General features: G+C 48.5%; 1 protein-coding gene across 1 annotated transcript; it reads right to left on the bottom strand.

Moving 5' to 3' along the window:
- Window positions 1-75: 75 nt before the first annotated feature.
- On the bottom strand, window positions 76-23237 carry LOC144124040 (uncharacterized). The gene is made up of 4 exons (XM_077656717.1): window positions 23226-23237; window positions 22386-22496; window positions 10839-10915; window positions 76-450 (listed from the first exon to the last, which is right to left on the bottom strand). Exons 1-4 carry the CDS (start codon window positions 23235-23237, stop codon window positions 324-326), a joined length of 327 nt encoding a protein of 108 aa, XP_077512843.1. The 3' UTR covers window positions 76-323.
- Window positions 23238-27494: the final 4257 nt, after the last annotated feature.

The following is a 27494-nucleotide window of genomic DNA, read 5'->3' as shown; positions in this document are numbered from 1 at the left end:
AGGAAAAACTCTAGACTCAAATTAAACACACAACCAAGTGTCCTAGTGTCCTGAGGATATAGTGGTAAGTACAATCGTCGTCATATTCACAAATGTTGAGGTAAACGCTATACACGAAGATTGAGAAAAGATGCTTTAAAACAATGGATTAAGTTCAGAAAATATGTGGGAAGAAACACTCAAACATGCAGTCACATAAGCCGCTGGCTACACTCAGGGCACATGAGAAGGGCCGCCCGTAGGTGGCATGCACCGACAAGGCAGCTGTAGTTAGCAAGAAAGCCGTCGGCGTCGAGTGCACACAGCACCCGAGAGGTGGCCTCTCAGGAGTAGCTCGTCGGCTTCCAGAAGAGGCAGTTACTGTAGCCCCGCTTGACCCGCATTCTACTCTTCGGACCGCACTTGAAGTGGTCCGTGAACTTCTGCATGTGACTGGCGAGGATGTTGAGCCTGCGCGTCGCCGCGGGAGCAAAGCATACAATGAGCAGGCACCTTTGCTGCGTTTAGTGTCAAACAGCAATATTCCTCGCCCCTTACATTGTAATGCACTTTAGCAAGTAGCGCATGCAAAACACACATTCACGCATGAAGCTGCTGATGTGACGTCACAGTCGCAGCGCGAAAGTCCAGGCAGCCATCGCGCTCAACAATATGGCGGTCGAACGCGCAGGAGATGGCATCCCGTCACGGCCGCAAAAGCGGGTCCATACATTTGTCTTCAAAGTTCGATTATATCTACCGCACTGAGGAGTTGCGGACTTTCCAAGATTGGCCAGCTGCCTCCAGTTCATGCCTTTGTGAAGCACGTAGTGCATGGTATAAAACTTCAACTCTCCTCCCCCACCGTCTATTAGGAGGGCCGCGGGATAATACCCCTCCAATCGCTCCTCTCTTCTGTGCACAGCCTTTAGGGACGCCAGCAGCTCGCGGGGCAGTTGCTTCTGCCTCTCTTGTTTTAACTTTTATTGCTGACACTCGCAAAAGTAGGGCGTCTGCCAGGCTACATGCTTTCCACATGGGCCCTCCTGATATCCGCCATATTTCGGAATGAATCCGGTTTATAGGAAGTATTCACGTGGCATCACGGGCACCATTTTGTGGTTCAACGCGCAGCTCCAGCATTGCAAGCCAGAGCAAGGGGCGATAAGCCGATTATATATACCTGTAGCCATTCGCAATGATTCAGACAGAACAAAATGGAGGCCACGTCGGTACGTGCTCCCTATACACATAGATACTATCATTAGAAAAAGTAATCAGGCTGTCCTTACAGCCTGTCAAGCTCTCACTCCATCATCATCATCATCATCATCATCAGCCTGACTACACCCACTGCAGGGCAAAGGCCTCATCCATGTCTCTCCAATTCACCCTGTCCTTTGTCAGCTGCATCCACTCTTTGCCTTCAAACTTCTTAATCTCATCCGCTCAACGAACCTTCTGCAGCCCCCTGCGACGCTTACTTTCTCTTGGAATCCACTTCGCTACCTTTAAGAACCAGCAGTTATCTTGCCTTGGCATTACATGCCCTGCCCAAGCCCATTTTTACCTATTGATTTCGACTAGGATGTCATTAGCCTGCGTTTGTTCCCTTACCCGTTCTGCCCGCTTCCGATCTTTTAACGTTACACCTATCATTTTTCTTTCCGTGCCGCGCTCCGCTGTCCTTAACTTAAGCTGAACCCTTTTGTTAGCCTCCACGTTTCTGCTCCGCAGATGAGTACCGGTAAGATACAGCTGTTGTACATATTTCTCTTGAGGGATATTGGTAACCTGCGATTCATGATCTGAGAGAACCTGCCATATGCCCTCCACCCCGTTCTTTACCTTTCTAGTTATTTCCCTCTCATGATCCGGATCAGCTGTCACTACCTGCCCTAAGTAGACGTATTCCTTTACCACTTTCAGCCCCTCGCTGCCAATTGTGAAGTGCTGTTCCCTTGCTAGACTGTTGAACATTATTTTGGTTTTCTGCATGTTAAATTTTAGACCCAGAGTTCTGCTCTGCCTATCTAACTCATTGATCATAATTTTCACTTCACCTGCTGAGTGACTCAGCAAGTCAATGTCGTCAGCGAATCGCAGATTATTTAGGTATTCTCCATTTACTCTTATTCCCAACTGTTCCCAATTCAGGCCTCAGAATAGCTCCTGTAAACAGGTGGTGAAAAGAATTGGTGAGATCTTGTCTCCTTGCCTGACGCCCTTCCTTATTAGAATTTTATTGCGGACTTTATGGAAGGCAATGGTAGCTGTGCAGTTGCTATATATATCTACCAGTATTTTGACATAAGGCTCTTCTGCACACTAATTACGCAATGCCTGTATGACTGCTGAAGTTTTCACAGAGTCGAATATTTTCTCGTATCAATGAAGGTTATATATAGAGGTTGGCTAAATTCTGCGCATTTCTATATCAACTGATGGATAGTGTGAATATGGTCTATTGTGGAATATCCTTTACGAAAGCTGGCCTGATCATTTGGTTTATTAAAGTCTAAGATTGCCCTGAACCTGGCAACGTTTAACGCTAGAATATTCTCTAGTGAGGCTGGTCTAGGAGTGCTGTTCGAGGAACTAGCGGGAATTAAATGGGATGTCACAGGGGTTAGTGAAGTTAGGAGGACAGGCGAGGCGTATACAGTACTAAAGGACGGAGACATACTGTGCAATCGCGGATCAGCGAATAGAAGAGAACTAGGTGTGGATAGTAAGCTGATCGGTCAGTAAATTTTCAAGTCCTTGGCGTCTCCTTTCTTATGAATTAAGATAATGTTTCGAATCTTCCAAGCTTCTACGGTAGAGGTGCTAACGCATTGCGTATACAGAGTGGCTAGTTTTTTAGCACGATCTCCCATCTGTCCTTCAACAGATCTGCTGTTACCTGATCCTCACCAGCTGCTTTTTCCTTTCCATTGCTCCTAAGGCTTTCCAGAACAGGATTTGGCCACACTGGTGTAGTACTTGGCCGCAACCTTTTATGAACAAATCAATTAAACCTCGGCCCTCAGTTCCCAGCGGCTGCGGAGCAAATGGCCACGGCGGCGGCCAGACCTGTGACGCAGAGGAGGGTGCTAAGAATTTCTGGCTCCGGACAGGCCGCCATAAGAATCTGAACATGGCAACGTTTAACGCAAGAACATTATCTAGTGAGGCTAGCCTAGCAGTGCTGTTCGAGGAACTAGCGGGAATTAAATGGAATGTCATAGGGCTTAGTGAAGTTAGGACAGGTGAGGCGTATACAGTACTAAAGGATGGGCACATACTGTACTATCGCGGATTAGCGTATAGACGAGAACTAGGTGTGGGATTCCTCATTAATCAGAATATAGCTGGCAACTTAGAGGAGTTGTATAGTATTACCGAGAGGGTAGCAGCTAATGTAATTCGGCTCAATAGGAGGTACGTACACGCTGAAGGTAGTGCAGGCCTACGCCCCTACATCCAGCCATGATGACCAGACCATTGAAATCTTCTATGAAGACGTGGAATGGGCAGTGAATAAAGTAAAATCACAGTACACTGGACTGATGGGCGACTTTAATGTGAAGGTGGGCAAGAAGCAGGCTGGCAACCACGTAGTAGGCGACTATGGGATAGGTTCTTGGAATAGCAGGGGAGAGTTATTAGTAGGATTCGAAGATAGAAATAATTTACGGATCATGAACAATCTTCTTCAGCAAACGAGAGAACAGGAAGTGGACCTAGAAGCGCCCCAATGATGAGACTAAAAATGAAATCGACTTCATACTATGCGCTCAGCCTGGCATCGTCAGGATGTGGCCGTCCTCAGAAAGGTGCGCTGTAGCGACCACAGAATGATGAGGTGTCGAATTAGCTTAGACTTGAAGAGGAAATGGAAGGAGCTGATGAAGAGGAAGTCTATTAACAACTTATCGGTATATGGGAAAGTACGGGAATTCAGGATATTACTGCAGAACAGATATTCGGCTTTAACTGAGGAAGACGATCATGATGTTCATACAAAGAACAATAATATGACAGCTATTATTACGGAGTGCGCAGTAGCAGTAGGCGGTAGGATGGTTCGACAGGATATCGGCAAGCTATCTCAGGTGACGAAAGATCTGATTAAGAAACGGCAAAACATGAGGGCGTCTAACTCTACAGACAGGATAGAACAGCAGAGCTATCAAGCTAATAAATAAGTGCAATGTAAATAATGAACTAACTGCAATGGGACTGACTGGCAGGAGTTCAAGCGGTGCAGAGAAGAGGTAGACGAAGGGCAGCTGTGATTCTCGAGTGATGCCTGTGAATGTGTCCGTCGTGCCGCCCTCCGACCAACACCTACCGACCTGCGGTTCGAATAAACACCTTTACACTTGGTGGAGGTGCCTCGGTTCCCGTCCCGGTCCTCATCCTGGAACTTCGAAGCGGAACGCTTCTCGTTCCCGCAGCCATGCCAGAAGGTCCGCGCAAAGCATCGCAGCCCATCCCTACCACCGTCCTCTGTTCCGGGGTGCAGCGCCAGCGTGACCCTTCTCCATTTAGTGGCACCGACGACCGGGACGTCGACGATTGGCTGGCCTCCTACGAGTGAGTCAGCACTTACAATCGGTGGGACGATTCCGTTAAACTTAGAAACGCCCTCTTCTACCTAACGGACGTTGCCAACCTCTGGTTTCACAACCATGAGGCCGATCTTCCCACCTGGTCCTCCTTTAAAACGAGCTTCGCCGACGTTTTTGGTCGCCCCGCTGTCCGGAAACTACGCGCCGAGCAACGCCTTCGAGCTCGAGCTTAGCTCCCTGCCGAGACATTAACTACAGTTACATCAAAGATATCGTTTACTTGTGCAAGCGTGTCAACCCGTCCATGACCGAAGCTGATAAAGTCAACCACATCTTTAAAGGTATCGCCGATGACGCCTTTCAGATGCCCCAGGCGAAGAACCCCAGCTCCGTCGCTACCGTCATCCTGCTGTGCCAAAGTTACGACGAACTCAGAAAGCAACGTGCAACTACGCGGCAGTTCGGTGCGCCTGCAGAGGGTCTCGCTGGCTTGGCCCTTGGTGGCTCGTCTTCTGAGCAGTCCCTGTTCATGCAGCAGGTCAAAGACTTCGTCCGCGAAGAAGCCGCTCGCCAGCTTTCTCTGCTGCATCACATTCCCGACCCCGTCTGCCCTCCGCCCGACTTGGCGCCATCCCTCGCGCCCACTATCCGCCGTGCTATTCAAGAGCAGGTTGCTGCAGTTCTGCTACCCAGCACCTCCACCAAGTGTGCTCCCTCACCTCCCCCTGTGGCAGCCCCGTTCACCTATGCTGAAGCAGTCGCCAGTTTACGGCGCTCGCCCACCTCTGCCGCCTACCGTAGCAGCCCGGCCTTTTATGCTCCGCCACCGTCCATGCCACCGCCGCCAGCCCCGTATCGTCGACCCCGCCGACACCCTACGAACCCATGGCGTACCGACGACAATCGACCAAATGCTACTCTTGCGGCCTCCCGGGCCACGTCGCGCGTCTTTGCCGTCAGCGATCTCCGCGTTCTGGGGATGCCGTGCGCACGTTCCGCTACGATTCCGAGCCGCCCTTGCATAATCTCTCTTCTGGCTCATCTACGCTTCGCTCCCAGTATCCTACTCGCCGCTCGCCTTCACCTCGACGACATTCCATCTCTCCGATGCTCAGCTGCCCGGACCCCTCCCAGAAGAAAACTGAATGCCGCAGTTCCGGAGGCAAGAACTGCGTGTTTTGCGAACTCGATAAGTTCTCCGCTCCCTCCTGCTAACGTCATTGAGGTGTCTGTTGAAGGAGTCCCCGTTCTCGCGCTCGTCGACACGGGTGCTCCCGTGTCAGTAATGAGTGATGCCCTTCGTCGCAAGCTCCGTAAGGTGACAACGCCGCTTTCTGACTTCTCACTGCGTACGGCCACATCTCAGCGCATCCACCCCATCGCAGCCTGCACGGTCCGCGTTTCTATTAACGACGCCGCCTACACAATCGAGTTCGTTGTGCTCGGCGCCTGCTCTCACGATGTCATCCTCGGCTGCGATTTCCTCTCCACCCACCGCGCAGTGATTAATTGTGCCCGTGTTGAACTTGAGCTCTCTCCCGTGTGTAATGTGTCATAGTGTGACGTACCTGAGCGCTCCGCTAAGCTTCTAGTAGCCGCCTACGCCGACATACCTCCCTTCTGTTCTGCCCTCGTCCCGCTCCTCCTTGACTCTTCCCTCAGCAGCCCTGTTCTTTTCACACCCACCGCAGCCGCCACCCGCCATCAGCGCCTTCTGATTCCATTCGCCGTTCTCACGATTTCCGACGGCCACTGCGCCATCTATGTCACCAACCCATTTTCTTGCCCGTCGTCTGTTTTTCCCGGCGAATGCCTAGCCTTTGTTGAAGAACTGGATCCTGCTCTTGCGTCCGAGTTCTCCGATACCCGTGCCTGTCCCCAGTTACTGCCTTAGGCCGTTGTGCGACTGCGCCCAATCCGCTTCCCTCTGACGTCTTTCATCGTGCCATCGCTCCCGACCTTCCGTCCGCTTACCGTGACCAGATCTTGGAACTTCTCTACCGCTTTCGGAACTCTTTCGACCTTTCCCAGCCCTCCTTGGGGCGCGCGTTGGCCATCTCTCACGCAATTGACGCTGGTACGCACACCCCCTTGCGCCAGCGACCGTACCGCGTCTCGCCGAGTGAGCGCCGCGTCATCCTTGACAATGTTGACGACATGCTCCAGCGCGGCATTATACAGCCCTCTCACAGCACTTGAGCCTCTCCTGTTGCCTTAGTGACGAAAAAACATGGGTCATTCATGTTCTGTGTGGACTACCGCCGTCTAAACAAGATCACTCGCAAGGATGTTTATCCTCTACCCCGAATCGACGACGCACTGGATCGCTTGCAGGGAGCGGAATATTTTTAATCTCTCGACTTACCCTCCGGCTACTGGCAAGTGCTGATGGCTGCCGCTGACCGGCCGAAAACCGCTTTCGTCACCCCAGATGGCTTGTATAAATTCAATGTGATGCCATTCGGCCTCTGCAATGCTCTAGCTACATTCGAGAGAATGATGGATAATATTCTCAGCGGCCTCAAACGGGAAACTTGTCTATGTTACATGGATGACATGGTCGTTTTTTCCAAAGATTTTCCTTCCCATCTGCAACGCCTCCAGCGCGTACTTACGTGCCTTACTGATGCCGGGCTACAGCTCAACTTGAAGTAATGTTATTTCGGTGCTGCGCAGCTGACAATATTAGGCCATGTCATCTCCAAGGACGGCGTTCTTCCTGACCCTGCCAAACTTCGCACCGTCGCTGACTTCCCCAAACCGACCACTTTAAAAGAACTTCGCAGTTTTATAGGATTATGCTCCTATTTTCGCCGCTTCATCCGCAATTTCGCCTGTATCATTGCCCCTTTAACGCAGCTTCTTGCCGGCAGCCCGAGCCTCTCGTCTTGGTCACCGGCCTGCGATACAGCGTACAGCACTTTACGTCGCCTGCAGGTCTCTCCCCCCATCCTTGGCCATTTTGATCCCGCCTGTCCGACAGAAATTCACACTGATGCGAGCGGTGTGGGCTTGGGCGCAGCTCTTTCCCAGCGAAAGCCTGGGTATCCGGAATATGTTGTCGCTTACGCCAGCCGCGCCCTCACCGAGGCGGAATCGAACTATTCTGTCGCAGAAAAAGAATGTCTTGCCATCATTTGGGCGATTGCCAAGTTCTGCCCTTACATTTACGGCCGCCCCTTCTATGTCGTCACAGACCATCATGTGCCCTCTGCTGGCTATCCTCCCTCAAAGATCTTTCCGGCCGACTCGCCCGCTGGGCTTTACGTCTACAGGAGTTTGATATTAACGTCATTTATCGCTCTGGCCGGAAGCACTCGGACGTCGACGCCCCTTTCTCGTTCACCGCTCTTTTGCGATTCAGCCTCTGCCCTCGTCTGTGCTTACGATTTCTCGCCGTTCGACGTCCATGATATGCTCTCCGAACAACTGAAGGATCCTTGGATCACCTCGCTGCTCACCTTCCTGAACAATTCCTCGCCGCATTCTTCGTCCCGGACCCTTCGCCGCCAAGCCCACCACTTCGCCGTTCGTGATGGCCTCCTATACCGCCGTAGCTACCTCTCCGACAGGCGGAAGTGGCGGTAGGTGATCCCTCGACACCTCCGTGCTGCCATCTGCGCCTCTTTCCACGCCCCTCCACAATGCGGCCACGCCGGTGTACTGAACACATATGCTCGCCTTCGTCTGCGATATTACTGGCGAGGTATGTACCGCTACATACGTCAGTACATTCGGTCGTGCACCGCCTGCCAAAGTCGCAAGAAACCTCCTCAACCCACCGCCGCTCCTTTGCAGCCGTTACCTTGCGCTGGCCGTCCCTTTGACCGCGTCGGCATTTATCTTTATGGCCCGCTTCGAACTACACAAGCTAACAATCGCTGGGTCATTGTGGCCGTTGACCACCTAACACGTTACGTCGAAACGTCGGCTCTCAAATCTGCTACCGCAAACGATGTCGCTCGCTTCATTCTACACAGTCTTGTTCTTCGTCACGGCGCCCCTAAAGAACTGCTAAGCGACCGCGGCCGTGTTTTTCTCTCGGACGCCGTCGAGGCCCTGCTAAAGCAATGCCAAATCGTTCATCGCTGCACCAGCGCCTACCACCCCCAGACAAACGGCATGACTGAGCGGTTCAATCGCACACTCGGTGACATGCTCGCCATGTACGTTGACACAGCCCACTCCAATTGGGACCAAGTGCTCCCTATCGTCACGTACGCGTATAATACGGCTACGCAGACAACGAAGGAAGTTTTTTTCTCTTATATGGCCAGGAGCCTACGTCTACCATGGACACCATCCTTCCTTATCGCCCTGAGCCTTCCGAGACCACATCACTTTCCGAAGCTCACCTGTATGCCGAAGAGTGCCGGCAACTTGCCCGCTCTTTCACTACACAGCTCCAATGGCATCAGGAGCACCGTCGGGATTCCTCGGACCCTCCCGCGTCATACCCATCTGGCGCCCTTGTTTGGCTCTGGGTGCCTTCCTCCACTCCCGGCCTCGTCACAAAACTGCTTTCTCGCTATCACGGACCTTACCGCGTGGTGCAACAAACTTCTACCGTGAATTACATCGTTGAGTTAATCGCCGCCTCTGCGGACCACCGTCGCCGGGGGCGCGAAACTGTGCACGTCGAGCGCCTCAAACCTTATTATGATCCGCCCATGCTTTCCTCCCCGTAAGCCGCCAGGATGGCTCCTTTTTTGGCGAGGAAGTAACTGTAATGGAACCGACTGGCAGGAATTCAAGCAGCGCAGAGAAGGGGTAGACGAAGTGCAGCTGTGATTCTTGAGTGACGCCTGTGAGTGTGTCCGTCGTGCCGCCCTCCGACTAACGCCTACCGACCTGCGGTTCGAATAGACACCTTTACATAAATAATAAATAAGCGCAATAAAGTAGCCGAGGGGTTCTACACAAATCTGTACAGCCGCCAATCTAATTAGAAGGTTAATGAGAGAGGCAGTAGCGCACAGCAATGCGCCATCCTGCCAGTAGCGACAAAGCTCTCCGTTATGATCCATAAAAAGACAGCGGTGGCGCAGGTTCCCGTCAAGCAGGTCATAAACGCAGCTGACGAGTGATAACGACTGCGGCGTAGCCGCCTCGCCGCGAGCCAGCTTTTCCCGTGGTCATGGTATCCCCGTTAATTTTGGCAAGTGAAGGTAATTTCGCGGATGCACACATTCGCACATGCCCAAAACTAGACCAAGAGAAGCACTCAAAACTACATAGCCAACTCGTCGCCTGGACTTAAACACAGGGTAAAGCATGCGGCTGCACTTTTGCAGTGAAAGCTACATTGGCCACGAACTCGCAGTTTCGCCATGCTCGCATTCCCACCGTGGTCTCACCGCACCACGTGACCAACCGCGTGACGAACAACGTGACAACAACTAGCCAGACAACCAGACTAACCTGGACTTGCTATCAAAATTAGCCAAGGCTAACCAAGCTGTGCCTTAGCTTTCGCTTCGTATATCCTGGCATAGCCGAGCTAAGCCACTGCCAGTTTTTTTTAAGTTCTTCCTACCGTAGACTAAAGAATCTATGAAGCATTCTTTCGCACTCAAAAACAGGTGCAGCATTGTGCCCAACTTCTGCACCACGAAGACAGCCGCAGGCAGCCATGCCTGCTCTAGAATAGCAGCGTGTTTCCGCAAACGCGGTGTACACAACACAGAAAAGCGCGTTGCCACCTTTGAACGCACTACGCTTTCGTATTTCTCGCCTGCGCTGCTAGGACTGGAATACCCCGTAGCGACAGAAGGGCTACGTAGTTGTGTCAAATATATCCTCCGAGTTCACGACTACTGGCTTTACTGTGAATGCGTAAACGATAATGAAAAGTTACTTAATGCGCTAGCATGAGAGCCATGAAGACAATAGGTGGCAGGTGGAGTATAGAAGGATTTTACCCTCTCCACCTGCCGCCTGCCAACCGTCTCCTCCCCCGGGAGAGCAGGGAGAGCAGGGAGACATGTGACTAGGAATGACTCAGCAGAAATGAATGAAAGAAACAATCGCGAATATAAATGGAATAAGAATATAAATATAAAAAGCATATAAGCTTAACAGGGATATAACGAGCATTGGAAAAGATGGGCGATTACGAACACAATATGCGTTCGCATTTCCTCACAATAAATCAAATCGATCGCCCCTGAAGATTTCCTGGGGCTTCATGGCATAACATTAAGGCTGGCAATGCAATCATTCACGGAAGATGAGTGCACATGTCCTATTCCGAAACACTGCTCGCTTCCGCCCCGTGAAAAGGCGAGAAAATCGTCCGCTAACCTTTGTTCCGCCGTCTTCACGCCGTAGTCGGTGTTAAGCGTTTGAGCAGTGCTTGCGTTGGTACGCGCGCAGAGCTCCTGAAAAACGAAATAATGAGGAAGAAAGTTAATCCTGATATGCTTTATGAAATTCCTCCTGAAACATATGCGAACTGTTGCATTATTATCAGCTGTGTCCGCATAAAACTTCGGCCTGGTTACTATTCGCACATTTCGGGCGTCGTCGAAATCAATGACCGGCCCCACATCGCTCGTTCGACGAAGACGTAAGGCTAATCTGTAGATCTCGGGGCTGACATCAAGCGAACACAGCTCGCGTATGTTGTGACCAGTTATCACGATTGTCTCCACAAACCAGGATAAGGCTGGGAGGACCCGCTGTCGGGCAAGTAGCTTTGTAGTCATCTTTGGCGCAAAGGGCATCTCTGAGGGGTTTTTTTTTTTGGCCTCCACTTATTTTACACAAACATTCGCGGTATCTCCTTCAGACTCTTCCGACCATCTGTGCTGCATTTAACAGCTCGGGTGGGATTTGATTAAGCTACTTTTTGGTGGCCTGAATCGCAGTGATTTCTTTTGGCAACTTCTCGTGTGTGGTGTCACAAGCTGGCCGCCCGTCAATAACTGCTCCGCTCTCGCTCATGGAAAATACTTTCGAACTTGTTTTTGATCGCTCAGACAAGTAATTATCTAATCTGTATTAAAAGCCGCCAGTTTGGCTAATCAGCGCTCCCAATAGAGGTCTTGTAACATATTGTAGCAGGTATCCTGGTTTGTGCATTCATCTACTTCATTTCTTCATTATTTCGAAGACTAGTAATCGGAACCGAGAAAGGGAGGACCAATGAATATGATGCATTTTAAAACTGAAAATGTTCGAAAATGTTCCGGAGTATTCCTTTAAAGTCGTCTTGTTCATTATTAATACATGTTCCCTTATTCGTTAACTAAAGCACCGCCCCGTTTGTAGAATCGACCACAAGTGAGGAAATGTTTTGCAAATAATTCCTTTGAAGCATGTTTCATGTGTTCTCGTGGGCTTTAGCCGCTGCCTAAATCTTTGCCACTTTTTTCACTGCACGGGTAGAGGTTGACAAGCTCAGCAGACGCTGAAAACCAGTTCGAAGAAGCAAGAAAATCATGTCACATTTAGGACAAAATGTTTTGTTGTGACGACCGTTTTGTACTATTTTTCTGCAGTGATGTGATTTATTCTGCAGTACTTGTCTGAAGTCCGTAGTTCCCTAGTAGTTTACTGTATCGTTTTCAGTATTAACTAGAAAAATGTTTGTTGTTGCTAAAGAAATTTATTTTTAGTAGAAATTTATCGCCAAAAACACTGGAGAAAATCTGTTGTGACAATCGAAATTTTTTTGTTGTTTTTCGTATGGTCAGCTCCAAAACACGACAGTAGCATCATGCCAGGTCGCAAATTTCTATTCCTAGGTCATATTGTATATTGATGGCACCACCGCACGCCTCACCTTACATGTGTACAAAAATAAAAACGTACAAACAGACCCCACCTGTGTACCAAAAATTGCCCACAATCTGAAGTTCGCGAGCAGCTAGTTTTTTCAGCCCCTGAACAGTCATCCGGCCTCTGCACTTGCATTGACAAGAATGACAAAGAACCAAGCTGTAAAAAAAAGCATGTGAGACTTTCGTGAAATGCACTGAATGGGTAGTTTATAAAAGTCTCTTCAAATGAAATCAGTCCTGCATAGCGAAATCTCGGCGCTGAATCACTGAGCGATTAAAGGAACACATTTCAACAGAGAAAAATGAACAGGTGCTCACTTGCCCTAGCATACTGAATCCCGTCGTGCTCTTCGGGAATAAGGATTCTCGACAAAAAAAAATATAAAATCTAAGGAACTCCTCCTGAATATGTTTATTTTGATCGAGCATCAGGTCGAGAAAGAATATTTTGTGTACATGTTATCGTTTCTCTCGTGATGCCAGAGTGTGTCTTGCGCAAGTGTTGCAGGTGTTTCGGGAACCCCTCCACTAACTTTTTAAAAATGGGGTTTTTCATGTGAAGAGAAATTATTGCTTGAGGGACATTCAGGGGCTGGTGGTTGTTAGATGCGAGCATGAAAAGGCAACAAAAGCTTGCCACGGAAAAGCAAGGCCATAAGTATGTACTCAGCGATCCCGATGATCTTTACAATTTTTTTAGCTAAGGCAACGCATTCGCCATCATAAATAAAATTCGTAACAGGCCAGCAGCAGCAATACACATTGTATAATGCATATAAAAGCGTTTTCCAGCAGTGTAATTCGGTGGAAAGTTGGGTTTATGGTCCTGAAGCTGCATGTGGTTTATAATATACGCCATTTAATAGAGGATTCCGGATTAATTTCTCATTCCTGGATTTCGGGATTCGCTCCTTCGACCATGGATTCAGCTACGAAGGATTTCGGCAGGTTTTGTACTGTAATCACCTGCCCCTGCTAGACAAAGAGTAGAGTAGGTGAACACTCCCTCATAGATGATTCTCAATTTTGTTTCCGACTAGTCCTAGGCACTGAATCGACGCTACTGATGAAAAAAGAACTCATTTTACAAAACATAGATGAAAAACTACTAACCTGAGTACTATTTATTGATTTCCGCAAAGCATTTTGCTGCACTAATCATAACATTGTACACAACTAATTACATAAGTATGGAATCAAAGGATATGCATTGCAACTTATGATATATTTTGATAAACATAAGAGTGTGTTAGCAATAACCGCTGTGTTCCTCCTTTTACTATATTAAGTGTGGTGTACCTCACGTTAAGATATGGGGTCTTTTTTCTTTATTTTACATATTAACCACCTGGCGCAGATAAAAGATAGGGCGAAACTTATAATTTAAGCCGGTGACGCTAATTTGTTTCTTCCAAATCAAATGCTCCGGACAGTTAAATGCTACAGACTTGCGAGGGGGGATACGCAGCGAACTTGAATTTGCATAGGGGAGCTAGAATTAGATATCCGTGACCACACAAAGCCCTAACAAAGGAGGAAGCGACCGGCTGGCGCAGATTACAGACCAACTCCTTTCCTAACCTACACATACTTAATAAGATGTTCCCAACACAATACAGAGCCACCTGCCCTTGGTGCGATGCCACACCTACACTTTACCATATCACGTGGGATTGCGAACGCAACAAAGCATTCCACCAACACGAACACCCGAGTGCGGAGCAATGGGAGAGTCGGCTCACCAGCGGCGAGCTCACGACCCAAACGGCCTTAGTGCAGCACGCTAATGATGCAGCACGACTCCGTGGAGCCTTGGAATAAGGGCCAACCCTTGCTGACGAGAAGCCTCAAGTCGCCGGCGCCAGAGAAGACGACGGAGACTTCATAACCGCGAAACCATTAAAAGATCCAGTAAAATTTTCACTCACTCCCGGCATATCTGCAAATGAATTACTTGTTAAAGGAGATGCCGTTCTAGAAAAAGAGCTACACTGGTTAAATGTGAAGCCCTGGAAAGTTAACATCGCCGAATCTAAACCAATAATTTCCCTCTAGTAAACCGCGCTGTATCGACACCTTGGTCGCTAACTCTGGGCACTATTAGCAATGAAGTCGTTTCCAAACACAGAAGTCTTGGTGTCATCTTTGACGAACATCGTAAGTGGTCTGACCATATTCAACATCTTACTCGTAACTAATAGAAAACTACGTGTCATCTCTCGATATCGCGATATACTGCCTGTAGGAATTTTAAAAAAATTATATACCACGCATTATTTCACTCTCGGTTTAACTGCTGCCACTTCGTCTGGGGAACCGCAGCCCGTGCACGTATTAACCACATTATCCTCACACAGATAAAGGCCATCTGTATTATTTTCCTTGCAGATTACATAGCGCATAAACCACCGTTATTTATTCAAATAACGTTAATTGTGAAACAGAAACTGTTTGACTATTACGCATACGTCTTTCTTTTAATGAAATTCATTACCTACCCCATAAGTAAATTGCTGCTCTAACTTTCGCCCTTAAAACAAAAGGGCCCATCCAGATATGAACGCCAAAAAAAAGAAATTGACAGTACCTCACGTTCCTACTAATTATGGAAGGGGTGCGATTAAATTCCTGATTCGTAACGCACTAAATTCAAATGAATTGCGGTGGGAAAATACCGGCCGTAAAAGGAATGTCTTAATAAGGAATTCTCTCAAACGCATGGAGGATAAAGACAGTTTTTTTTTCTCTTAAATATTGTGTTGTATACTCCTCTACCATCCTCTATGCATCGCAGTTTTAACAGAAAAATTCACCTTGCTATCCGTATTATATCATAGGGAACATGAGTCTCATTTGGTACTCAGGTCTTTAATGTTTAGAACTGCTTAGCTGCATTGCGTTCATGATATCTGATAATGATGTCCTGCTTTGCTTGTCATTTTGTGCCATTTCGACTCTGATTTAATTGATAAAAATACATGTTTCCTCTCTATTGGGCATTGAAGTTACATGGCTTATCTAATTTCACACTATGCTTTAATATTTTGATGAGTACTCTATGCTTTCTGTTGGCATATAAAGGGCTCCAGGCCTAGTCACTACTCTGGAAGCAGCGTTTCGCCCAGGTGCCCTTTTCTCTCATATAAATAAAAGATATTTGTGAGCGTGAAAAAAAAAGTGAAAAATCCGGCTGCTAGAGAGACATGCGAAATCCAAACAAGGCACCTGCATGCTTCTAATTCAATGATTGCTTCTACCATAAGCACTGAAAGATTTTATTTTCGCCGACAGTGCATCGACCTGGAGGAGGGCAATGTTCTGTGGAAGCGCCACCACAGCCGGCCTTGTTTGGGGTCAAAACGCGACGCGCAGCTGCTCAAATAGTTCTATATCCGTTGTCTTCCACTGAGCGCCAATTACTCTAAGGAGCGCCACTTTTATGAAGCTATATATATATATATATATATATATATATATATATATATATATATATATATATATAAAAACGCACAGTTTATATATTTATATATATATATATATATATATATATATATATATATATATATATATATATATATATATATATATATATATATATATATATATATATTGTAACGGGGGGTTTGTTACGAGGTACTGGGGCGACGGGAACGGCAACGGCAGCAGTCTGGGATCAGATCGGCAAAAGACACACAAGCGTAGCGCTGGCAAAAACTCTCGAGAACACTGTCACCTCGTCTTCGTCTTTTCAAATCATCAGACGCATCTTCTTCTTTAGCCTTACAATCACCCCGGGGACAAGAGGAGCCATCCTGGCGACTTAGGATGATGGCAAGACGGCGGGGTCGTAGTAGGGCTTGAGGCGCTGGACATGAACGGTCTCCCGTCCTCGGCGGCGGAGATCAGGAGACGGCGTGAGGGGTTCCACGATATAATTAACCGGAGAGGTGCGCTCCAGCACACGGTAGGGACCATGGTACTTCGCAAGAAATTTTGAGGAGAGACCGGGAGTTCCTGAAGGGATCCAGAGCCACACAAGTGCACCAGAAGTGTAGTTCGGTGGGGTTTGGTCTTGGTCGAGGCGGGAGCGCTGGCGATGCTGGGTGTCAGTGGTGAGTGACCGGGCAATTTGGCGGCAGGCTTCGGCGTGTTGCGCGGCGTCGGAAACAGGCCGATATTCGGATTCATCAGGGCGGTAAGGGAGGATAGTGTCGATAGTAGCAGAGGGTTGGCGGCCGTAAAGTAGGAAGAAAGGAGAGAATCCGGTGGTAGACTGCGTAGCGGTATTGTACGCATAAGTAACGTACGGAAGGACGAGATCCCAATTCGTGTGGTCAGAAGCGACGTACTTGGAGAGCATGTCTCCGAGTGTGCGGTTAAATCGCTCAGTGAGGCCATTGGTCTGCGGATGATCGGCGGTGGTAGTTCGGTGAATCGTGTTGCACTCTTTGAGAAGCGCCTTCACCACCTCAGATAAGAACACGCGGCCTCGGTCACTGAGCAGTTCACGAGGTGCACCGTGGCGAAGGATGAATCGGTGCAAAATGAAGGAGGCGACGTCCGTCGCTGTGGCAGCCGGAAGGGCAGCAGTTTCGGCATATCGTGTAAGGTGATCCACCGCTACTATAGCCCAACGGTTGCCGTCTGCAGTGTATGGAAGCGGACCGTATAAATCAATGCCAACGCGGTCGAACGGGCGTGGAGGGCATGGTAAGGGCTGCAGCTCAGCAGCAGAACGATGGGGAGGTGTCTTGCGACGTTGTCAGGGAATGCATGCGCGCACGTACTTCATGATAAAGGTGTACATTCCGCGCCAGTAGTAGCGCAGCCGTATGCGGGTGTAGGTCTTGAAAACGCCCGCGTGACCGCTGTGGGGGGCAGCATGGAAGTATGCGCATATCTCCGAGCGTAAGTGACGTGGAATAACGAGCAGCCACTTGCGACCTTCGGAGTTGTAGTTACGGCGATAAAGTAGGGTGTCACGGATCGCAAAATGGGCAGCTTGGCGGCGGAGCGCACGTGACGGTGAAGCAGCCGTCGGGTTGGCGAGAAAGTCGAGAAGGGAAGCGATCCAGGGATCCATGCGTTGCGCTGAAGGCATGTCGCTGAGGCGAAGCAAGGGCAGAGAAGCGTCGGAGGTGGAAAGGCTGGCGATCTCGGCTGGAAGGGGGCAGCGTGACAGTGCATCGGCGTCTTGATGCTTGCGGCCGGTGCGATACACGACGCGGATATCATATTCTTGCAAGCGAAGGGCCCACCTAGCGAGGCGGCCGGAGGGGTCTTTCAGGTTGCAAAGCCAACAGAGCGCATGGTGGTCGGTCACAACGTCAAAAGGGCGCCCATAAATGTACGGTCGAAACTTCGCGAGGGCCCATACAATCGCCAAACACTCTTTTTCAGTTACGGAGTAGATGCGTTCTGCTGGTGTGAGTGTGCGGCTAGCATAAGCAACGACGTATTCGTCAAAGCCAGGTTTTCGTTGGGCGAGGACAGCGCCGAGGCCAACACCGCTGGCGTCCGTGTGAACTTCGGTAGGAGCGGCCGAGTCGAAATGGCGCAGAATGGGCGGCGCCGTGAGGAGACGGCGCAAGGTGGTGTATGCGTCGTCGCACGCTGGAGACCACAGTGATAAATCCGCACTTCCAGACAGCAGTTGAGTCAAAGGCGCACCAATGGACGCAAAGTTGCGAATAAACCGGCGGAAATATGAGCACAAACCCAGGAAGCTGCGCAGGTCTTTGATGGAGGTAGGTTTGGGAAAGTCAACCACAGCACGAAGTTTCGCTGGGTCGGGACTGACGCCCTGCTTAGAGACAACATGACCTAAGATGGTTAATTGACGAGCGGCAAAACGGCATTTTTTTTAAGTTCAGCTGCAGGCCGGCGTCAGAGAGGCAGGTCAAGACGTGCTTCAAACGGGAGAGGTGGGTGTCAAAGTCCGGGGAAAAGACCACAATGTCGTCGAGGTAGCAAAGGCATGTCTTCCACTTAAGTCCGCGCAAAATGGTGTCCATCATCCTCTCAAAAGTCGCGGGGGCGTTACAAAGCCCGAAGGGCATCACCGTAAATTCATACAAGCCATCCGGTGTCACAAAGGCGGTTTTGGGGCGATCGGCTTCTTTCATAAGAACTTGCCAGTACCCGGAACGCAAATCAAGAGATGAAAAGAGTTCGGCCCCTTGCAGAGAGTCCAGAGCGTCGTCTATGCGCGGGAGGGGATAGACATCTTTGCGCGTAATCTTATTAAGGCGGCGGTAATCTACACAGAAGCGTATGGAGCCATCCTTCTTTTTGACGAGCACCACAGGCGACGCCCATGGGCTGCTTGAGGGCTGAATGACGCCGCTCTGGAGCATCTTGTCGACTTGGTCTTCAATAACTTGGCGCTCGGCGACAGACACACGATAGGGACGTTGCCGCAGCGGTGCGTGGTCACCTGTGTCGATGGCATGGGTGACAGTGGAAGTTTGGCCCAAGGAACGTTGATGTGAGTCAAATGATGAGCGAAACTGATTAAGTAAAGTGAGAACCTGTGCCCTTTGCGGCGCTGGAAGGTTGTCGTCGATGGAGCGAAGGAATGCTTCGGTTGAGGAGGGATCGGGCGCAGCAGTAGGTGGGCTGAGTGCGGCTATGGAGAGGTGCGGCGCGTCGTCCGTCTCTTCGCGGATGAGCAGAGACGCGAATGGTTGTACCGTGCCGAGACATTCACCTAGGCGCAAGGCGTTGGGGAACGAGAATGGGTTAGACACGAACAGTACGGAGAGGCCAGCGGATATAGTCAGTACAGCGTATGACAGAGGCAGACACTTGCGGTGCAGAAAGATAGGGGACGGAGTGAAGAGGACAGTGTCGTCGCGAAGAGGGCCGCAAGAGAGGGGTACGACGAGGACTGAAGAGCAGGGAGGCAGGTCAATGTCTTCGGCAACTAGGGCCTTAACACAGGCACCAGGAGGGGCAGTGTCCAAGACAGCTTCGGGCAGGTGAGAGAACTCGACTTCAGCTCGAGCACAATCGATGATAGCAGCATGGCACGATAGGAAATCCCAGCCCAGGATAACAGCATGAGAACAGCAGGGCAGTACGACGAATTCGACGGCATAAATGGTCCCCTGGATTACAACGCAAGCGGTACACGCTGCTGACGGCTGGATGTTCTGAGCGCTGGCGGTGCGCAGTGAGAGTCCAGCAATTGGCGTCCTTACTTTTCTTAAAGAACTACACAGCTTTGCGTCCATGACGGAAACGGCAGCACCAGTGTCGACAAGCGCCATGACAGAAACGCCGTCGACGGAAATTTCAATGAGGTTAGCGGCTGACGGATGAGGCCTTTCGAAGTTCGTTGTGGACGCAGTTCTCGCCTCAGGAACTGCGGCGCCTAGTTTTCCTCCTGGTTAGCGGTGGGGCGACGTCGCATAGGCGAAATAGACCGGCGTCGTGGAGAAGAGGGCCGGCGGCTGGAGAGGGTAGAACGGTCCGGCGAGGAAGTACGACTTTGCAACGGCGCAGCTGGTACAGAGTACTGACTCGGTGGGGGCCAGTACCCAGGAGCTTGGGGAGGAATTTCCGCGTCCGGGAGACGACGGCGGCAATGCCGAGCTACATGACCTGGGAGACCACAAAAGAAGCAAATCGGCCGATTGTCCGTTGTGCGCCAGGAATCGCTGACCCTTGGAGTAGGTCGTCGGTAAGCCACTGGCCCTCGCAAATGCGCCGGAGGCGCACTATAGATTGACGGCTGCGGTCTTGCTACGACATCGGCATATGTCACTGGAGCCGCGACAGGAGGCGGTCTCGCGACGGCTTCGGCATATGTGAGCGGAGCCGCCACAGGTTGTGGTCTGGCGACAACGTCAGCGTATGTCAGCGGAACCGTGACAGGTGGTGACGGATGAGCCGGTGGAAGAGCCTCAGCAACTTGCTCTTGAATTGTATGTCGGAGCGCTGGAGTCAGATATGATGGTCGGTCGTGAGCGCTCGGCAGAAAGGAAAGTTGACGTGCCACTTCTTCCCGCATGAAGTCTTTAATCTGCTGTAGCAGCGAGGGGTCAGGAGCAGGCGTGAGCCCAGCGAGCGACTCAACCTGCTGTGGCCGCTGGCGTGTCAGAATCCGCTGCTTGCGCAACTGCTCAAAGCTTTGACACAGCGTGACGACTTCAGCAACGGTACGCAAGTCGCGCGCTAGAAGCATCTGAAAAGCGTCGTCATCGATGCCTTTCAAGATGTGTTGGATCTTGTCGGCTTCCGACATACGAGCGTTGACCCGCTTGCACAAGTCGACGACATCTTCGATGTAGCTAGTGAAGCTTTCACTAGCCTGCTGAGATCGTTCACGCAATCGCTGTTCGGCTCGGAGTTGCCTGACAGCCGGTCGACCAAATACGTCTGCAAATTTAGTCTTAAAAATGGACCAGGTTTGAATATCTGCCTCATGGTTGCGATACCAGAGGTTAGCCACACCGGCGAGATAAAAGATGACGTTGTTTAGCTTCGTCACATCGTCCCATTTGTTGTATACGCTCACCCGCTCGTACGATGTGAGCCAATCTTCCACATCGTTCTCGTCAGTCCCGCTGAAAATGGTCGGGTCCCGTTGACGAAGAGAGCCGGCACAGATGACAGCCTGGCCCACTTGTACGGCCTGGTGTTGGACGTCCTCAGGCATCGTGCGCGCCGGGAGAGCACAACTACGGAGCTCCAGGGCCGATGTTTACACCCAGCACCTCCACCAAATGTAACGGGGGGTTTGTTACGAGGTACTGGGGCGACGGGAACGGCAACGGCAGCAGTCTGGGATCAGATCGGCAAAAGACACACAAGCGTAGCGCTGGCAAAAACTCTCGAGAACACTGTCACCTTGTCTTCGTCTTTTCAAATCATCAGACGCATCTTCTTCTTTAGCCTTACAATATATATAAAACGCACAGTTGTGCGTTTTTATCGTGAACACTTTAAAAAATTTCCCCGCCTCAACCGCTGGCTCATTTGCCGTGAAACTGCACACAGAGCATGCGTATTATGGTAACTTTTGTATCGTATCAAGTTTCACAACGGTGCTTACTTAGTTGAGCCGTGCATGATGCGAAAACGTAATCGTCTACGTAGAAATCGGCAACCAAAACCCACAGACGACGCTTTTTCGCTGAAGGGCGGCAGTGGCGCCATCTGTTTTGGGCAGTCGAAACCGTGACGACAAGGCCGCCGAGGCGAGCATTGCAAACAATATTCTTTAAAAGGTAAAGCCTCGTTAAATCGTTTGTTCTGATATTTTTCCGCTTAATTAGTCGAAAATGTTGTAAGCGCTTCAGTAGAAGCAGACGAAACGACAGGAACGGCATATTCAAACGGCCCGCGCTCCTTGCAACGCTCTCCTCGACGGCCTTGTCGTGACGCTTTGCGCTACCGCAAACAGATGGCGCCACTGCCGCCCTTCAGCGAAAAAGCGTCGTGTGCGGGTTTTGGTTGCCGATCTCTACGTAGACGATTATGTTTTCGCATCATGCACGGCTCAACTAAGTAAGTACCGTTGTCAAACTTCCTACGATACAAAAGTTACCATAATACGCAAGCTCTGTGTGCAGTTTCATCGCAAATGAGCCAGCGATTGAGGCGGGGAAACTTTTGAAAGTCTTCACGATAAAAACGCACAATACTGTATATATATATATATATATATATATATATATATATATATATATATATATATATATATATATATATATATATATATATATATATATATATATATATATATATATATATATATATATATACCAAAAGTGATTTCTGGCAGCTGATTTGGTCAATATAATATAAAATCACCAAAAATTGAAGAAACATAACAGGATTTATTTCACGGCGTTTCGGCTGGATGACCAGCCTTTTTCGAGTGTTGGTCCTTCAGCCGAAACGTCGTGAATTAAATCCTGTTGTTTCTTCAATTTTTGGTGATTTTATATTATATATATATATATCTTTTACATAATCGTCCTGAAGCATATGCGTGCGAACAATGGAGGTGAAGGGAAACTCTGTCTCTGGAGGGTTCCACAATGCAGCCTTCACTCACCGACGCAAGAGCCACAAAGAATTGAGTGGTGGAGGGCTTCGATTTCAGGAACGGCAGTCGGATGTCCTTGTGTTGTCTCCCTTTGTTAGAATTGACCCTTGCCACGAAAACCTGCGGGTCGTAATGAAAATCTCTCATCAAAGAAAGGAATTGGAAAGGCCGGTCGGCTTTTTAAAGCAAAAGCTAACTCCCAGATTTATAAAACAAAGACAACGTTATTTATAAAACATAAGTTGATTTGGAGAATTTACAAATTACGGCTGTACATAATAAGTAGAAAGAAGTACATCTCTCTGGCGCATCCCAGAAAATTAGATCAGGAGTCGCAGTGAAGGCTTGTGAAGAATATTACAATGGCCAGTCCTAGAAATTGAATGCCTGTGTCTGTCTGCTCACCTGAAAGCGCTAGCCTTGCTTTCCCGCATCCACAACGTAATTTTCTAAGTCAGAAATTGCTGAAATTTTGCGGACAATGAGTCAGAGCTCGAGGTCACAGCTCGGTACACCATTTTACGAATCTCTTAATGCGAAGGCAGTATTGCTTTCAACTGCTCATGATTGCGAATATCTCCCAGATAAAGTGGGACAGTTTGTCAATGTACCCAGGGATAACACCATAAACTCTGCAGCTTTCACCATCTAGTTTCGCTCGGCTAAATTATTTATATACACCCTACTACGCTTAGGTGTTTTCTAAAAGGTAATTGTCCTGTATTTTAAGGCAGGGACGCGCCGATGCCGCGCTGATTACGAGCTCCTATCGAGTGGTGACTATCGGGCTCCAAAAGGAAGATCTTTTTGAGAGCTGTTTTGCACTTTATCCCTAACTCAAGCGCCCACGTCCCCAGCCATCGTCCTCGGCATCGGCGACTCAGTATGGGCGGTGGTAACATTTGGCGATTTTTCGAAAGGAATTTTCACGTGCATCCAAGCACTTGTTCTGTGTCTCTCCACTTGCGGCAAACTTGAATGCGACAAGCGGCCACATTTGGGTGTAAAAGTCATCTGTACACATACGAGTCCTTCTTTAGGGCCACCGCATGCTTACCGTCGCCACTTTGTAGTGTTTAGCCGCGTCGTTAGGTCCTCAGTTCCCAGAATCTCACTGCGTATATTACTTGATGTCTTCGCGGTTTTGTAGTCAGGAAATGGTATGCGCAGTATTCCCCTCATATGTAATCGAACACACATGGGATGAAAGTTCACCACTTGCATACCCTCGTAGGTATGTTAATTTCAATTACAGCTGGAAGGAGGATAATTATTGGTGATGCCAATAGGAGTGTGCGCAACTCTGGGCAAGGGTGCAGCTTATGCGTAGCGGGGGAGGATGCGGCGTTGACAGTGTTGAGAGTAGCTGGATGCAGTAAGAAGTCACGTGGCGTACTGCGTCGTCTCGCAACCGCATAACTAGCATGTGTTTATGAATCACTTATGTTGAGAGTCGTCATTATTTCTTGGTGTTCGCGTAAAAGTTTCTGCGTTCATTTCCTGTATGTTTTAAGAGCACTTCCAGGCAATCCTCTTGCTACTGCCCCCCCCCCCCCCTCTCATCAAGCTTCGATTTCAAAGCCTTGTAATCGCGGCTGTCACTTACATCTAGCAGCAGGTTGGCAGCAGCGATTTCGGCGATGGTCTCGTAGCCCTCGACGGAGTTCTCGATCTACGTCATAAAATCGTGCACTTCACATTTAAAACCAGCGAGGCGGACGCGTCAAGTCTAAATCGATTGGCCCTGTATGAAACAGCGACAGCAATAAAATAAGCGTTTTTATTGTGAAGCACACAACATACAAGAGACAGCAAACACGAAGCAGCGTAGGCGCCGTGGTTTTTGTTCCTGATCCCCTCGTGTTTTTTTGTTTTTTTGCCGTAATCAAGACGACCACAGATAAAATATCCGGAGCTATACTTCATATCTATTAATTGTTTTATTCCTAATGAGGCATGTTATATGCAGCGTCCTTCGCGTTTGATTAAATCCCATATCTATCTTATCCCTGCACTCCGGGAAAACTCCCTTAAGACCGAGTTGAACCCGATCTTTGACCGAAAATAAGCCTTAATCAATATTTTTTGTCAAGGAACAAAGGAACAGCCCTGAAGGCGCAGCACGGACACCAGTGCATCTCTTGTACTTCTCTAGCGTTGTTCTTAGCGAAATATGGATGCGTTTAAACCTCCATTCATTCTTTCTCATCACAGTGAGCATTGCATGTCCAGCATTTTCGGAAATATATTTTGAAAATTACAAAATTGTAAGACACTCTTATGAAAGTATTGAAGGTCATGCTCCACTCTATATCTAGCAATATCTTTCTTTTGAAGTGTTTCCATCGATCGCATCAAAATGTTAGGACTGCCATAGAAAACCAATGGGGAACGTTCTTGACGACAGCAAAAACGTTAATAGAAAAAAAATGCAAGACTGTCGTCGGGTGATTTTGTTATGTATTGATTGTTATATTGCAATCTTCTATTATATCAAATTGCGTTCATCATTTTTTCTCTGAAAAACGCTTTTATCCAGAAATGTTGGGTATGTAGCAAATATGTTAAAAAGTAGAATAAGAAAATAACCCGAAAAAAACACGAAAAACAGAATCTAGGATATTACTAAATTAGCAAATTTCTGCTGGAATTTTATTGGAATAAAATAAGCTTGATTTCTACAATTCAAATTTATAAAAATATTTAAACTGACAAACAAGGGCCCTAGCTTTATGCAATCTGGCTTCCACTTCTGAAAAAAATGCACATTGAGTTCCAATTGATCATTTCTTGTGTGCTTGTTGAGTTTTAAGATGTCACCCAAACTCAAACTTAATTTAGCTGATTCGCTAAGATGTAACACGTCCTCAAGCAATGTGACTCAACAGGCATAAAATTGCTTACAAGTCAATTAAGTCTCATTTAAATTCCAGTCAACAAAATGTCAATTGTCTACGAGCCAATGAAGTCCCAGTTAATTTCATTCGGAAACCATTTACATAGAGCTTGATTTTTTGTGGCATTCTCAATAAAAAGTTTATCAGCGGTGCTTGAAGCAGAACCCGTTGCATCCACTAGAAGACCGGTGAGTAAACGGTGGCACTAGAACCAGACCGCAAGATATGTTTTTCCCTGAATTTTCCCGAATCCTCTTGCGTATTCCATTCTAAGCGGCCATGTACAAGCATTATGAACACCATCACGCAAATGGACCGGTTCGTGGCGCTTAACTTTTAATCTCCGTCCTACTTATCGCGGAAGGATGGTGCGCGGAGTCCGTGTCGGCCCTTTTTGGAACATTCGTCGAAGAAATATACAGTGGGCCTTATTCGAACCACCTGCCATTTTTCGAAGACTACTAGATAATTTGAGAACGCATTCGATTCATTTCAAATAATTTACAAAATAATTATTTTAATCCCTCAAATAATCGAGAAAAGAATATCCGATTCGCTATTCGACATTTTTTAATATACCCCACTCCTAATATTGAAGCAAAGTCAATTCAGTGCACCTTGACAATTTATCCGAATCGGATATACGAACAAAAATAGCCACTATTGGACATTCGCTACAAGATACGAAGAACAAAGCAGATCACCTCATTGGCTACCTCATATCAACTCGACTTATATCAAAAATGTTTTGCCGCTCTACCGATTTTGAAGAGTTGTTAATTAACAGTGGAGCACTATTCTGCGGTGGTGTAGTTCGCGTGTTCGTTCCGCGTGTGCGTAACGTTTACCATAATAAATGACCATGTTTACTATAGTACATCTCGTATTAACAGTGATTTCAAGCTGTTCGTGGTCTGTTGTGCTTGCATTTGATGTTGCAATTTATTTTCTTTTGTTTTTCTAATCCGCTCGTACATGAGCCTCACGGCCTGCAGTATTTCTCAAATAACAAACGCACAAATAAAGACTCTTATGCGATCCTCGGTAGTTCGTTTCAATGCGTTGTCATTTTCTTTTGCTGCTGATTATGTTGCAGCTCTAGCCCATATATGCGGAAATGATCAATCTCTACTTTAAAATCTTAGACATTTAGCAGTACTCACACCATGCCTGGCTGAATGGTGCAGCGATTAAGCGAGGCGCCACTGCCCCGGCAAGCGGCCCTTTCAAACACAGCCAACGGCAGAGCTTGTGACACCCAAGTTGCTCTTCACCAGGAGCCTCTCGCGGCCATTCATTAATCCAGCTGCTGCCTGTCATGGTGGGCAGTTTGCACACAGTCCGGTGGGCACGTTTGGATGACGTCTAAGGTTTTCATAGTGTCACGCGTGGTGGCGGCCGCCATTTCCGCTTGCACAAACCCTTCTGCTCACAACTTATTAAACATAAGTGATTAATTCTTTTTAAGGTAATCAAAACAGCTGCTCTCACCTTCCAAAATTCCTGCAAGGTTTTTACCAGACTAACTCTTGATGAAATAACGAAACTGAGCGTATCGTGTGGCACCGCTTAATCACTGCGTAGAAGTGCGGGTTTAGCTCCAGATCTCCGATCACTGCTCATCTCACCGAGTAGTTGCTCTCGATGTTCTTGACGCACTCCTCCAGCTTGCGGTAGCGAAGAATTGTTGTCGTGGCTTTGTTGGCCCACCACTGACCTGCACCAGTGATTAGTTTGGAACAGCAAGCAGTGGTTCAGTAAACTAAACTGTTTCGTCATTCCAGTGTACGAGCGTTTGTAAACGCTCCTTTCCAGCCGATGAATCATCATCATCAGCCTCACTGCGCCATCTGCCGGGCAAAGGCCTCTCCCATGTCTCTCCTATTAACCCTGTCCTTTGCCAGTTGCGGCCACCGTATCCCCGCAAACTTCTTGATCTCATACACCGACCAAACTTTCTGCCACCCCCGCTGCGCTTGCCTTGTCTTGGAATGCACTCCGTTATCCTTAAGGACCTTCGGTCATCTTGCCTTCGCATTACATGCCTGCCCAAGCCCATTTCTTCCCTTTGATTTCGGCTAGGATGCCACTAACCTGCGTTTGTTCCCTGACCCACTCTGACCTCTTCTTGTCCTTTAACGTTTCACCTATGATTTCCCTTTCCTTGACTCGCTCCGTGGGCCTCAGTCAGAGCTGAACTCTTTTCGTAACTTTAAAATAT

The sequence above is a fragment of the Amblyomma americanum genome, chromosome 3 (genome assembly GCF_052857255.1).
Source record: "Amblyomma americanum isolate KBUSLIRL-KWMA chromosome 3, ASM5285725v1, whole genome shotgun sequence".
In the NCBI taxonomy this organism is placed as follows: domain Eukaryota; kingdom Metazoa; phylum Arthropoda; class Arachnida; order Ixodida; family Ixodidae; genus Amblyomma; species Amblyomma americanum.
This window is presented reverse-complemented; position numbering and strand designations above follow the sequence as displayed.